The sequence below is a fragment of the Melanerpes formicivorus genome, unplaced genomic scaffold, assembly GCF_026170545.1.
Source record: "Melanerpes formicivorus ecotype bairdi unplaced genomic scaffold, bMelFor1.0.p_v2 SCAF_2, whole genome shotgun sequence".
NCBI lineage: Eukaryota > Metazoa > Chordata > Aves > Piciformes > Picidae > Melanerpes > Melanerpes formicivorus.
Genome location: NW_027142354.1, coordinates 29,870,886 through 29,886,054, shown reverse-complemented (window position 1 = coordinate 29,886,054; position 15,169 = coordinate 29,870,886). Strand labels below are relative to the sequence as shown.

Here is a 15,169-nt window from a genome sequence, read left to right as displayed (position 1 = left end):
TCTGATTTAGAAAGCATCCATTGCATCATTGTCCAAAAAAATGATATGTGGGTGTTCATAACTTTTTTAAAACTAGCACATTTAATAGATGCATAACTTTGAGAATCCAAGTAGGAGGATTCAGAAAATTAATTTTAGTACAGAGTTTAAGCAAAACATCTCTAGTCCTATTTGTGAGAGTACCCTGAAAGAAACTGAACCCATCATCTATTTTCAAGTTACATTTAAATTTATACATCCCAGTCTTTTTGGCAGTCCTTTCTACTTAAATGAGATTTTGTCTAGTGATAAAATATACTCAGCATTATCAAGTAGAAAGTTCCATTTCCAGGATATCACATAGTTGGCATAGCTTTCCATGTTTTCAAGTTTGTCATTGAAAAGATGGCCCAGTGCAGAAATGCATGACTGACAAACAAGTCCCATAAGCCAAACAGGATTAATCATATTCACCAAATTCCAAAACCAGTAAAGACAGAGAATGAAGAGAAGACTTGTCAATTACAGTGTTAAGTTCCTGCATCTTTATCATTAGCAGACCATGAAGGTTGCCTAGCCATCTCCTATTAAAAAAAAAAAAAAAAAAACAAAAAACAAACAAAAAAAAAAACCACAAACCACCACAGTTGCTTTTAGATGGTTACTTGAGTCGGAACCCATCACTTTCTGCATGAAGCATGTATAGGATATTCCATCTGACACAGTTATTTCAAAAGCAGAAAAGTATCCAACATTCAATTTTTTGTTAGTATTATCTAAAAACTGTAAAGCCCTCATGTTTTTGGTAGAGAGGTTTGAGAAGGAAGCTGTCTTTTGTCACAAGTATGCTTTCTGCTTTTTTTAGGAAAAGATTTGAAAATCTGGTGAAGTTCTACTTTTTGAAAAATCACGGAATTGCAGAATGGCAGGAGTCAGAAGGGACCTCTGGAGATCATCCAATCCAACCTGCTAACACAGGTACATCTAGATCTGGTCACAAAGGAATGCATCTAGGCGGGTTTTGAAAGTCTCCAGAGGAGATTCCTCGATGAGATCAGGAAGGCTATGGCATGGCTAGAACTGAACCTGGCAAGGGATGCATGAAGTAACACAAAATGGGCTTCTAGAGGTACATTAACCAGCAAAGATTATAGAAAGTGTTCCCCCTCTGAGGAGTGAGAATGGAGAGATGGTGTCAACACACAAAGAGAAGGCTGAAGTACTCAGTAACTGTTTTGCCTCAGACTTCACCGGTAATCTTGTTCTGTCCCTCTCTCAAGTCAATGGACCACTGGGTGTGGACTAGGGGGATGAAGTCCCTCCCACTGTAGAGAAGATCAAGTTCAGGACCACCTGAGGGACCTCAACATACATAAATCTATCAGGCCCAATGAGATGCATCCCAGAATTCTGTAAGAATTGGCTGATGTAGTTGTAACATCATTCCCCATGATATTGGAAAAGTCCTGGCAATCAGGTGAAGTTCCTAGAGACCAGAAGAAGGGAAACATTGCACCCAACAATCTAAAGGGCAAAAAAGAGGACCCCAGAAATTACCAAACTGTTAGCCTGGGGAAATCATGCAACCGATACTCTTGGAAGCTATACTAGAACACATGGATGTGATTCAAGACAGTCAGCATGGCTTCATCAAGGGCAAGTCCTGCCTGACCAACCTAGTGGCTTTCTGTGATGGTGTAACTACATCAGTGGACAAGGGAAGACCAATAGATGTCATCTATTTGAACTTTTGTAGAGCCTTTGACACAGTACCACACAACATCCTTCTCTCTAAGGTGGAGAGATACAGATTTGATGGGTGCATTGTCTAGTGGATAAGGAATTGTTTGGATGATCACAATCAAAGGATAATGGTCAACAGCTCAGTGTCCAGATGGAGATGTGTGACAAGTGGTGTCCCTCAAGGGTCTGTATTGGGACCAGTGCTGTTCAATATCTTCATCAATGATATAGACATTGAGAATGAGTGCACCCTCAGCAAGTTTGCTGATGATACCAAGACTGAAGCATGGGATGCCATCTAGAAGGACCTGGACAGGCTAGAGAGGTGGGCTGAGGAGAATCTCATGAGGTTCAATGAGGCAAAGTGAAAGGTCCTGCACCTATGTCAGGACAATCCCAGATATCAACACAGGATAGGGGATGACGAAATTGAAAGCAGTCCAGCAGGAAAGGAGTTGCAGGTGCTGGTGGAAGAAAACCTGGATATGAGCAGGCAGTGTGCACCTGCAGCCCAGAAGGGCAATCTCATCCTAGGCTGCATCAAAAGATGTGTGGCCAGCAGATCAAGAGATGTGATACTGCCACTTCACTCTGCTCTGGTAAGACCTCACCTGGAATACCACATCCAGCCCCAGAGCCCTCAATACAGGAAGGACATGGACCTGATGCAGGAGGGCCATGAATACCTCTTGTACAAGGACAGGCTGAGGGAGCTGGGGTTGCTCAGCCTGGAGAAGAGAAGATCTAATAGTGGCCTTCCAGTACTTCAAGAAGGCCTACAAGAAGGCTGAAGAGGGATTTTTTTACAAAGGCCTGTAGTGATAGGATGAGGGGCAATGGCTTTAAATTAGAGGAGATTTAGATTGGGTGTTAGGAACAAGCTCTTTACTATGACAGCAGTGGAACATCAGAACAGGTTGCCCAGACAGGTAGTTAAGGCACCATCCATGGAGATATTCAAGATCAGGCTCAACAATACTCTGAGCAAACTGATCTAGTGGAGGATGTACCTACTTACTGTAGAAGGGTTAGACTAGATGACCTTTGGAGGTCCCTTCCAACTCAAACAATTCTGTGATTCTATGTCATGTTCAGCTATAAAACTTCGGAGAAGGGCTGGTAGGGGGGCTGCTCCCTGGGGACTGGCTGGGCATCTGTCAGTTGGTGGTGAGCAATTGCTTTCAATTTCATCATGTACTTTTCTGGGGTTTTATTTCTCTCCCTTCGCCATTTTCCTTTTCATTATCATTAATTAAAATATTTAAATTACTAAACTGTTATCTCAACCCACGAGTTTTCTCACTTTTACCCTTCCAATTCTCAGCATTGCTGTAGGGGGGAAGTGAGCAAGTGGCTGCATGTTGCTTAGTTGTCAGCTGGGGTTAAACCACAACAGGCTGTTAGTAACAGCAGCCTTAAATACTTGAAGCTGTGATTCCCAGTATGGTGTTTATTTCCTTTTCCAATTTAGGGACTCATACATTCCATCTCTAAAAAGGGTAAGTAAAGAATTTTTTTACTTTTATCAAAATATTTTCTGTTTAACTTCATGCTGATTCTGTGAACTCTACCTTATTATGCTAACCTTGTGGGTATTAACCAGAATTTACAGTTCCCTTTTATTCTCAGGGATATGTTCTATTTGTAGCTACTGCAGAAGTAATATAAAAACTCTGGGATATTATCAGCTGGGAGTGTACTATTGCTCTAGAACCTGGAAGGAAGCAACCACCTTTTGACAATTGCAGCATCAGAAAGATGATCTTTATAAATTACTGGTTTGCCCCTTGCTGTAAATCACAGCAGACTTCCAATAGGAAAATCTTCCTAATCTCTGACCAGATTTATTATAAACCATGCACAATACAACAATAATATTTCCAAGCAGGAATCCTATAATCTTCCAGGATCAAACAAGTAGGGCAAATGTGCATGTCACTTGTGACTGTAGTAACTGCCACAGCCTGACCTGTCCCGGTAGAAATTTCACCTCCACACAATAACCTACAGGACATACTCTGCAGAGATTTTCTTACTGCTAAATTTATCCCATAGCTGAAATCTTCACAGTGGCATTATAACATGTAAAAATTAAATCCAAATAAAAATAAATTCTAATCCTTCCAGAATGTCCCACACCAACTCTCATGCGCAATTCATTCACTTTTCAGTAAGTGTGAAAACACTATAAGAGAAGCAAAACCTGCTTATTTATCTCATAAGCTATTAATTGTAACACACAAAAATGGACACCAAACATTAACATTAGGAATTTATTGTAAGTTTTTAACTACTACCCTTTCCATGTTATATTGCTGAAATCTGTCAGTCTGTATAACCAGGAAAATTACTATGTATCAAATATTGCTGGAATGGGAGACTATGAATTTATGCTCTGAGTCACCTCTGACTTGTCCTGAAACAGAGAGGCATCATAAACTCTCTTGTGGTGGGTTGAAAATTCCCCCCCAACATTAAATTTGCCAGACCAGACCAGCTGGAAGCAAATGAAAGCTGTATTTACAAGTAAAACTACAATCTACAGTGAAATGCAATTAATATGTACAAAACATACACTATCTACAATATTTGCAGGTATTTACAATTAATAAACACCACGAGAACGCCCCTGGCCAAAAACCAGGGGAGCTGCTATTACCTTCTTCCTCCCTGCCCCGCTCCTTATGGCCCTGAACAAAAAGGAACAAGACAAATGTAGCCAAGGTCAAGCAGAAATGGGTTAGTATCTCCCCAAGTGAAGCAGCCAAAAGAGAAGTATTGTTTTGTACAACTAGTTTAAGTCTGTTATTTCCCCAACGGGATTGTTTAGAGTTATCATTATTTTCCTTTTTACACCCAATACTGAGTTAATTACATTGTACCATATTTTCTGTTCAAGATCTGTGGAAAATTTTAAAGGTACAGCCTAAAACTACCTGGGCAACACAGTTTAAAAGCAACAAAGCATTGGCAGCTATCAAAATCCTTTGTGGCAAGACACAACAATGCATTTAACACTTACAATACTAAATTGAGTATTAACAGTCAAATTTTGTTTACATATAGGAAAACAAATCAGTTCTTATAACTAAAACAAATAACACATACATTCTGGTTTGAATCAATATTCAATCATGTGCTTCATGTAATTTTAAAAAATAATTGTGACCATTTCAGGCTGTGCCTTTAAGAAAGAGACAGTTGCTGGAACACTCTGGCTGAATGTTTTGAAAAACAAAGATATTCTAAACGAATTTCATTGGTAGATAGGTAAAATGCAACTTTAAGTTTTAGTTCAGTTTGAGTCTCAGTCAGTTTTGTTCTGTCTCCTTTTTTCAGCCTGTCTGTTTTCAGTCTCTGTCTGAGCTGCTGGATGGAGTTAACCTTGAACTAACAGATAAGAATAATTCTTGCATACGCTTTGAGCTAACAGAATTTCCTCCTTAATAATTACCTTTTCTCTCTAACCCTTTTTGGGAAAAAAAGGAGGTAATGGGAGAGAGGGAGTACAGGGTGAGGGGACTCTCCTGGCTGAAGGAAGGGGTTCTGTTCTGTATTATGTTCTTTGCTGTATATTTCTGTATACATTCTAAATACTGTATATTGTGTACATAATCATCTGCATTTCATCCTGCTTGTAAATATAGCTCATATCTATTTCTGTTTCTCTGACTGAGTTAGCCGTGGTTTCTTTCGGGGGGGGGGGGGGAGAAGTGAACTTTCTCTTGCCACCACAATAATTCAAAACAAATTTTTAAAAAATCAAAACAAATTGAATGGAACCACAGACAACTTTCAGTCTATCTCACCAGCATTACAGAAAGTTGATGTGATTTCAACTTTAGGTGTGGCAGCCACTAATGGCTGACAAAAAATTCAGAAATTGCAAAAACACTTTATGAAGGTGAATAGTACACCATACCTCAGAGCTCCTTAATTCAGCTTGTCCCTCTTCTATATGTTTTTTAAAGGTAATACGTCCATTCTGATTCAGGCTCAGTTTTATGTTCCCCAGTGTATTTTGCACCCTAGACTGTTTTCAATCTGATTTAACTGATTTTAAAAAATAATTATAGCAAAAATTATACATTCATTTTAAAAAATATACATTCACCTCTATAACACAGAGCAAATCAATTAGAATGGTATCTTGAAAATGGTTCAGTCAAAAAGGTTTATCATTAGTCTTTCGTAATCTTAGTGAAACTCCAGTATATAATTAAGTGAGAGACAGACTGGTGGAGTCCTAATAGCAAGGCCTATCTGACAGGAGATTCTTCATGGATTTAGGGACCTATACTGTCAGAGTTTGACTGCTAATGAAAATGTACAAGAATACTTCCAAGCATAAATGTGTATTTCAAAAAATCCTTTCATGTGTACTTTGAAATTGTGGTTTATCTGTAAACGTATAAAGCTCCTGCTTAAATACACATGGTGCTGCATTTCAATATACACTGCATGATATAAATAATAAACACTTATTTTACAACCCACCTTATGTAAACTACAAGATTAAAAGCTTGGAAGGCTAATTAGTAATTATCTGTTCAGTTTCTTAAGGATCCACATTTTGTCATTTCTAGGTCTAAGGCACCAAAGTACTCTTACTAAGCTGTTAAGCAAACAACTGGTGCTTTAAAGGACTCTGCTGCTTATCATTCAGTAACACACCAGCACAAAAATCTGCTACAAAGTACTGTCTAGACAGAAATATCCACATGCATTTCCCCAGCAAACAACCCACCTGCCTCAAAAGTCAATTATGCAAGAGGGAATAATGCAAGAGGCTTAAAATTCAAAGATGGTGAAGACAGCTTCAAATCAGCTGGCAAACTATATAGAATTTTGCTCTTTTCCTGCTACTCTTGAACATACACTCAGGAAGGGAGTATAATAAGTTTACAGATATCAATCATACATGCATCCCTACTGCATTAATTTAGATCATTTGCCAGCTAAAAGCTTTATATTCCTAAATAATTATAATAATCATAGAATCCCAGAGTGGCTTAAGTTGGAATTCAAGTTGGAATCTCAACTAAATTTGGCTGCTCAAGGCCTCATCCAACTGATCCCTGAACAACCCCCACCCTAGCAAGGGGCATCCATAACCTCCCTGGGCAGCCCATTCCAGAGTTCCACCACCCTTGTACTGAAAAACATCTTCCTAAGTTACAGAGTAAACTTACTCTCCCTGAGCTTAAAACCATTCCCTCCTGTCCTATCACTAGACACCTGTGTGGAAAGTCCCTCTCCAGCCTTCCTGTAGGACCACTTAAAGTATTGGAAGGCAGCTACAAGGTGCCCCTGGAGACTTCTCTTCTCTAGGTAATTTCTCCAAAATAATTCTACTTAATTAATTCCCTTAAAGAATTCATCTTTTGTATAGAATTATGTGGACAATAAAAATTTTAATGGAAACTACAGAAACAGCTAACCTCTATGACAAGCTGGAAACATACTCGATGGGAAAAAATGCCTTTGCCATTTTATGTTTATAAAGTGATTATTGGTTAAACTACTATTAACACACAAGGTTGTAATGCAGGTGTGCATCCTGTTATTCCCAGATAACTCTCTGTGTGTATAGCTACCAGTACCTTGCTTTAGTTACACGCTGCAGGCACAGCACTGTTTTGCTAAACTGCTAGCTACTTCTGCACTTATGCTAAGCATGGCCTACCACCATGTCAAGCTCTAAGCTTATATTGCCAGATTGCTCACACCACTTATTGCTATGATTTCTACACAGAGGAGTCTGATGAGCCAGATTGTCTCACAGTGCTTAAAAACACTAAGTACAAAAGTAACAATACCATGCCTTCAAGTGTTGAGCAGGGCTGCATAGTTAATTGGAAACTGCCACTTTAGACAAATGTTCATCTAAAGGGCTTTAAAAAAGTATTTGCACTTTCATGTGTTCTTACGTTGAAACACAGATTATGAATCTGTTGTTTTCAGGTTTTCAGATGCACATCTACGTAGCAGTCTAATTAAAATTCAGACTGCTTTATAACTACTGTGCATGTACTAATGAAGTACATTCTACTATAAACCTGTCAGAGAAAATATTTAAAATGCTGAGCCCTAGAGGACTTAGCAGAATATACCATTGTGTAACCTTGTGATGTTCAGCTACCCAGGGTAATTGTGATGATTTGGCCCTGGCTGGGGGCCCAAAGCCCACCAAAGACACTCTGTCACACCCCTTCTTAGATGGATGGGGGGAGGGGAAAATATAACCAAAGGCTGGTAATAAGATAGAAGCAATTTAATAATGCAAAGCACGTTCAAAGGCTGTGAGCAGAAGCAAAAGGAGATGTTATTCTCTGCTTCCCATCAGCAGACAGTGGTTGGTCATTCCTGGGAAGCAGGGTTCTAACACCATGGATGGTTGCTGTGGAGGAGAGACACCATAGATAAGTATCTCCACAATTCCTTACTTCACTTAGTATATATACCTGAGCTGATGTCACATGGCATGAAATACCCCTTTGGCCAGTTTGGGTCAGCTGGCCTGGCTGTATCCCTTCTCAAGATCTTGACCACCCTCAGCATACTCTTAGGGCAGGGAAATGTTGGAAAAGCACAGCCTGGGTACTCATTCAGCAGTAGCCAAAACACTGGTGTGTTATTAACACCCAGTTTTATAAGCACTGCAAAACAGAGTACTAGAAAGATACTCTGAGAATTAACTCCAGCTCAGCCAAATCAAATAGAGTAATGCAGCAAGCCCAAAGCTTCAAGGGCTATGCTTGCATGGAACAACAATCACCTACAACTTTTACCAGATGTGAATGTACAGAAAGTTAAGAACTCCCACCTCGAAATACTATCTGGCTTTGTTCTATGTATCACTACTTATCCTTCAAGGCCTTTCTTAGGTATTTTAGTACACTTAGTGCATCTGGTGAAGACAATCTGACTGCACTCCTTAACACCTACTCCTATTAAGAGTCCCAAGACTTTTACACTAAATAAGGGCAAAAAAAACCCAAACTCATCAGCTATATCATTCAAAGAATTGTCAGGATCACCTAGTTCCAACCCCCGTCATAGGCCACGACACTTTCCACTAGATCAGGTTGCTCATGGCCACATGCAACCTGGCCTTAAAAACATCCAGGGATAGAGCTTCTACCACCTCCCTGGGCAACCTCTTCCAGGGTCTCACCACCCTCATGGTGAAGCACTTCTTCCTAACATCCAATCTGAATCTACTCACTCCTAGTTTTGCTTCATCCCCCCTAGTCCTAAAAGACATCCTAAAATGTCCCTCACTAGATTTCTTGTAGGCCCCCTTCAGATACTGGAAGGCCACAATAAGATCTCCTAAGACCCTTCTCTTCTCCAGACTGAACAGCCTCAACTCTCAGCCTGTCCTCATAGGAGAGGAGCTCCAGCCCTCCGATCATCCTTGTGGCCCTTCTTTGGACACGTTCCAGTATGTCCATATCTTTCTTCTAATAGGGGATCCAGCATAGCACCTTTTCTTGTTCGTTCCTCTACCATTTGGAGGAGGAACTTGTCATAAAGATAAAGCATCTGAAAAGACATCTAGAAAAATATAGAATAAAACATGATATATTTTGTCTTTCCAACTTCCATACCATCACTTTGATCCTCTCTGATACATCGCACATTAATTCTTCATTTTCTGTCTCATCATTTTGAATGTATTATTCATAGTAATAAATTTTTTACTGAGATATTAATGATTCATTATGATAGCAGTGATCTTGTTGAATTCATTCATGATGCTCTGTTTTAAGTGAATCTTTTTAACAATGAAGACGTTCTGGAATAGAAGTGGTTACTGTGCAAGTTGTCTGTGAGGCTAGAAAAATATATTTAATGTATTTATTATCTTTTAGTAAGTTTCAGTATTAAGTCTACAGATTGTAGACTTAATACTGAACTCCTATAAATTCTTGTATTTGAGGAATACAGTGTAAATGTCTTCTTCTTGCTTATTGATGCTGCTTTTTTCCCATATTTTGTGAAGTAATATTTATTCTGCTTGTTCTGCATGAGCTTGGTGGGGGAAAAAACAACCAAACAAAAGAAAACCAGCTTGTCCCTCTTTTAACTTTTAAGGGCTGACAGTTTCTAGGATGATCTCATTTGAAGTTATTTGGAGATATAAATACTGAGGGAGTAATAAAATTACCAAATACTAAAAGCAAAATTGACTGTAAATAAGAGTAAATAAAAACATTTTTCTTCCTAAAGTTTGTGTCCATACAATTCTACTATTGTATTATATAAGGAAGAACATAGAAAACAGTACAAGAAAGAGGTGACAATTTAAGAAAGGTTCCAGCAGGGTTCTTGATCCAGTTATACAATTTAACTACATGTTTTAAATACTGTTTTCCAGTTTAAGGAATTTATTGAATTTATAATTAAGATATGGCACATATGGATACTAATAAAATATTAATAACATGGGAAGCTGCCAAAAGCATATTAAATAGGTTCCATTTACAGTTAGAATATATATTTACAGTGGGAATGTACAATATTTAGGTAAATATAACAATTTTAAGCAAACTGGTAGGAATATCAGAAAGAGAGAATTCCCCAGCACAAAATGGCACTCAACCAGCAGGTTGGGAGAGGTCATTCTTCCCCTTCTACTCCACACTAGTAAGACCCCACCTGGAGTGTCCATTTCTGGAGCCCCTATTAAAAGAAAGATATGGACATGCTGGAATGTATCCAAAGAAGAGCCAGGAGGATGATCAGAAGGCTAGAGCTCCTCTCCTATGAGGACAGACTGAGAGAGTTGAGGCTGTTCAGTCTGAAGAAGAGAAGGCTCCAAGGAGACCTTATTGTGGCCTTCCAGTATCTGAAGGGGGCCTACAAGACAGCTGGGGAGGGATTTTTTAGAATGTCAGATAGTGATAGGGCTAGGGGGAATGGAGCAAAACTAGAAGTGGGTATATTCAGATTGGATGGTGAGACCCTGGAAGGAGTTGCCTAGGAAGGTGGTAGAAGCTCCATCCCTGGATGTTTTTTAAGGCCAGGTTGCATGTGGCTCGGAGCAAGCCGATCTAGTGGAAAGTTTCCCTGCCTATGACAGGGGTTGGAATGAACCTTGATGATCCCTTCTAACTCTGACAATTCCATGATTTTGTTTTCTTATAATTTATATTTATAATAAAAAACAAGTAACATTCTTCCTTTCATATAAAGAAAATCTCCAAGTATAGCCATTACTTACATCACAAAACCAATTTGCCCTCAGAAGGCACATTTTTGTCTTCAAAACACTGATCTGAGCAATTGTGAAACAAAAGCCCTTCTTTGCAACAAATAGCAAAACTAACTTTACCAACTACTGTATCTACTACACATACAGTAGAGTTATAGTAGGCTTAGATAACAGACTAATTAAACAAGATAATTTTGATATTTTCACTATTACTTTTGCTTGGCTAGGGAATTCTGACTTAAAGCAATAATCACCTTAACATAAATGTCATAGCATAGAAACTTACCATAAATGGAATAACTACTCTTTCCTGCAGAGTTAAAAATCATAATTTTCAAATGTGCCTTTGAATTACAGTACACAAAATTGTACTGTGGCTTACTACAACTAAGTTTGGACAAGCAAAATAGCAAGCATATTAATGAGAGAGACTTCTCCAGCAATGGAGTTTTAAAATGAGCCCAAAACAGAAAGCACAGCATTACAGTCCTGACAAAGTGCCATGACAAGAGAACTATTAAAATTCAAAGGGTATTAAAAATACTTTATTTTACTGATAGATTTTCCTAGACACATTTTTATATAGCACATCAAAACAAACAATACTGTGACTATATTCTTGCTTCAGGGATGACAGTTAAAATATTCGGCAGTACCTTAGAATTTGATGTCGATTCCAAAAAGCAAAGCCTGTTGCCAAATCCTTCTGCAGCAAGACACAATTTCTGTTGCTCCTTGTGAAGAGTTGCAGTACACTGCAGAACCACTTCATCATCCTACCAGAAAAAAAAAAAAAAAAAAGGAAACAGAACAGTGGTTATGTTTCTGACCCAACAAGCTCCGAGAAAGCATTTATAAAATCGTTGCTAAAGTAAGGACCCTGAAGTAATACACCCTTGAAGTAATATAGTCAAAGAAGATCACACCATTTGCTATAATCTTTTTTCTTTTGTGTGTGTGTGTATGCTTACAATAAATGTTCTTTTAATTCAGGCCCCAGGGCCATACTGTAATGGAATTTCTCACTCGAGTCAAGATGGGGTTGATAAAAATGGCTAGGAAGGTTAAGAAATATGTGATGACATTTCAGAACAAGTGAAAGGTGACTACAGATAATGATATATTATACAAATCCAGCCATAAGTTATTTTTCATTTCTGTGCACATCATTAGAGAAGAATCTCATACAAACTCTACCATGGATTCCGTCTTCCAGGATTTTACTGACTATGTGTTTAGAAGATGCCTACAGATACACAATTTGATTGTATCACAGAATTATATTAAGATATGTAATTACATTCCGCTTTAGACTGGAGTGGTAAGTGGGTCTTTCTAAACTTGTGTTAAAATCAGCAAATGCTATCCAGTTCCACTATCAGGAGTGTTAAATATGCATAATTTCTTGATTTGAAGTCTCACCACCAAAGAGACCTTTACTGAAAGTCACTTTGCTCTTGCATGAAGAACGCTACAGTGTGCATCGTGTTAAAGAAAAATATGGGCTTTATATTCCTAAATCTTACAAGATGTCTCAAACGGGCTAATTTCCTCCTACTAGCTTCTAAGAATTTTCACATCCTTACATTATACAGATGAAGTTTTAGATCATCATAATATCATAATATAATAATATCAGTCACTGATGGATTAGAACTGATGAAAGTAGTTTATGTTTCAAATAACTGTAGCCTCCAAAAGTTAAGCAAATACACGTGTCCAGATACACTTCTATCCACCTTCTAACTCCTGAGACTGAAAATCCAAGGGTAGAGGTAACACAAAGGAGATAAGAATAATAATGTCTTCTAAACATCTTTATCAAATGCTGAGTTACTTAATATCACAGTAAGCTAAACAGAGATAAAAAATTAAGGAAATTCCAAGAATTCAACTTCAAGCACAGATGTGTAATGCTAAAATGTAATGACTTTTAGAAACATTTGGTCAGCTCAGAATTTAAACTCCTGAACAAACTGTGTTTTAAGACATGTAAAAATACTTGTCCGTGCATTGCCAGTATTAAATGCATAACCAAACCAAGAAAAACTAGTCTTCCACAACACAAGTCTTTGTAATTAATCAATGTAACGCGTTAATAAACAATAGTGTCTGTCACATTCAATGAAATGAATTTAGCATATACCAATATAATTAATATATGATTAAAAAACACAACAGTATCTATATTCTGCCATAACTAACACAAGTATTTCATTTAAAATTCATATGCAAAACAACCACAACAAACACAGATTATACAGAATTGAAAAAATTCCAGCACCGTTTGGAAGAAGAAGCAGTAACACGACCTAAAATCCCTGTAGACATTTCCACTGACAGATAGCTTTCCTATTCTTGTTTTCCACCACTTTGATGCAATTCTGCCAGTTGCTTCCGTGGAACCTGTAAACTTTTAGTATTTCCATCCCAACTCTCTTATCATCATAGCAGCCATCATTAGTAAGTCCAAAGATGCCACTTTGTCCTCATTTTCCCTTTTTTTTCATATGGGAACAAAAAATAAAAGGTATCAAGGGTAAGGAAAAAGAGGTGACGATAACTACACAAATTCTGTGCACATAGTGGTGTGCTGCAGCTTATTATCAAATGCACAAGACACTGTTAGTCTCCATAACAACAATGTACAGTCTCAGATATATCTGCATTTACTTAACATAAGAATGAATCAAACTTGAGAAGCTGTCCACTTAGTTTAGGTACTTCAGTAGATGATTCTTTCACCCATCCCATTTGCTGAAGGCAATATGCAGCTCAGGCTAATGTTAGCATCCATATATACAGCATTAAGACTACGACCAAATACTATCTTGAAGTAATTCATTATCCCTGATAAATTCCTATGTGTCAGCCAACATGTCAGTTAATAGTTTTAAAGATCTTGTATCTTCCAGCAATAAGACATTGTGTGTTATTTAAGATTTCAAAGGAGCATGAGATGTTGATAAGCACACTACTGAATTTATCACTGTGATACTTCAAGAAGCAGTCTGGAAAAAATCAGATAGACCTTATCTATGCCACAAAGCCCTATGCATTTTTTAAAAATCCAATTGTGAAAAGCAAAGATAGTTATTGAATAAAGAGTAGCACACAGCAGATTCTTAATTACATCTATTCAGTATGGGCTACATAATTATTTTCACTCACAGAAACTAAACAACAAACTAAAGGATTTAGCAACAGTAACTAAAATAAATAATAGAATAAAATAAAATCAACCACCCAAGAAACCACCTATAACAGAATTGTAACAGTTTTTACCACTGAAAAATACTCCTAAACCCAAAATATTGCCAGCAATAGATATAAACTCACAAAATGCATGCTCAGAACTCTAATCTGGAGCTTAAGGAGGAAAAGGCATGGGTTTGCTGTCAAGGTACAATATTAAAACTGTGTCCTCAAAGCTCTTTAATAGCACTTAATTTCATCTGCAGAGACTATTTGACTTTTCTTTGAAAGACACACCAATCTCCTAAGAGTATACGAAATATATACTATACAGTCAAGAACTCCTGAACTCCTGAATTCACATCTAGTACTGGTATAGCAGGACATCAAAGGATAGAACAAGACTGAATAACTTCTTTACTTGCACTCTTTGAGAGCACAAAATAGAATTTCTTACTATATGTCTCCCCATTTTAAACTCTATGCCATTACTATTTCCAAGTATTTTAACCATGCAATAAAAACACAGTATTGGAGTTTCCAGTATTTCTAAAAATCTCTGCAGGAAAAATTGATAACAAATAAGTAGCAATACATTCCAAGTAATACATTCATTTAGAAATACTGTATATGCTTCAGCCCAAAGTGCTTCAACTCAGTGTCATGACTTCGGCATCTGCATTTTGTTTCCTTTTCAGGACAAAAACAGGCAACGTTTCTCAAGTACTTTCCTTGCTTTTATTTTACACTTGATATTTTATTGCTTTGCAGAGAACTCAGGAAATAAAACATGAACTATTACTAATTTAAATAATTTGTTCTGTTCTTCCTAATCAGATCCTTTATACATAACTACCTCCCTTAAAGATGTAATGTTGACTCTGTGTTTCTACTGCTCCATGACACTGTACTAATTCTAAAACTGCATATGGAACAGAGAATGTCACCTTATAAAAATAAAGCATCAAAGGTTAAAACTGATGTTATGCTTGCACATTCAAACTCACTCCTTCTGCTGTTATATTGCAGATA

The 15,169-nt window shown here is 37.6% G+C and overlaps 1 protein-coding gene across 6 annotated transcripts in view; it reads right to left on the bottom strand.

The window, feature by feature from the left end:
• Nucleotides 1-15,169, bottom strand: part of RYR2 (ryanodine receptor 2) — a 405,629-nt gene that overhangs the window by 294,114 nt on the left and 96,346 nt on the right. For all 6 annotated transcript variants that reach the window (XM_068155143.1, XM_068155152.1, XM_068155161.1 and 3 more), the window contains exon 2: nucleotides 11,599-11,718. In XM_068155143.1, coding sequence (XP_068011244.1) covers nucleotides 11,599-11,718 — 120 coding nt within the window. The remainder of the gene's footprint in view (nucleotides 1-11,598; nucleotides 11,719-15,169) is intronic.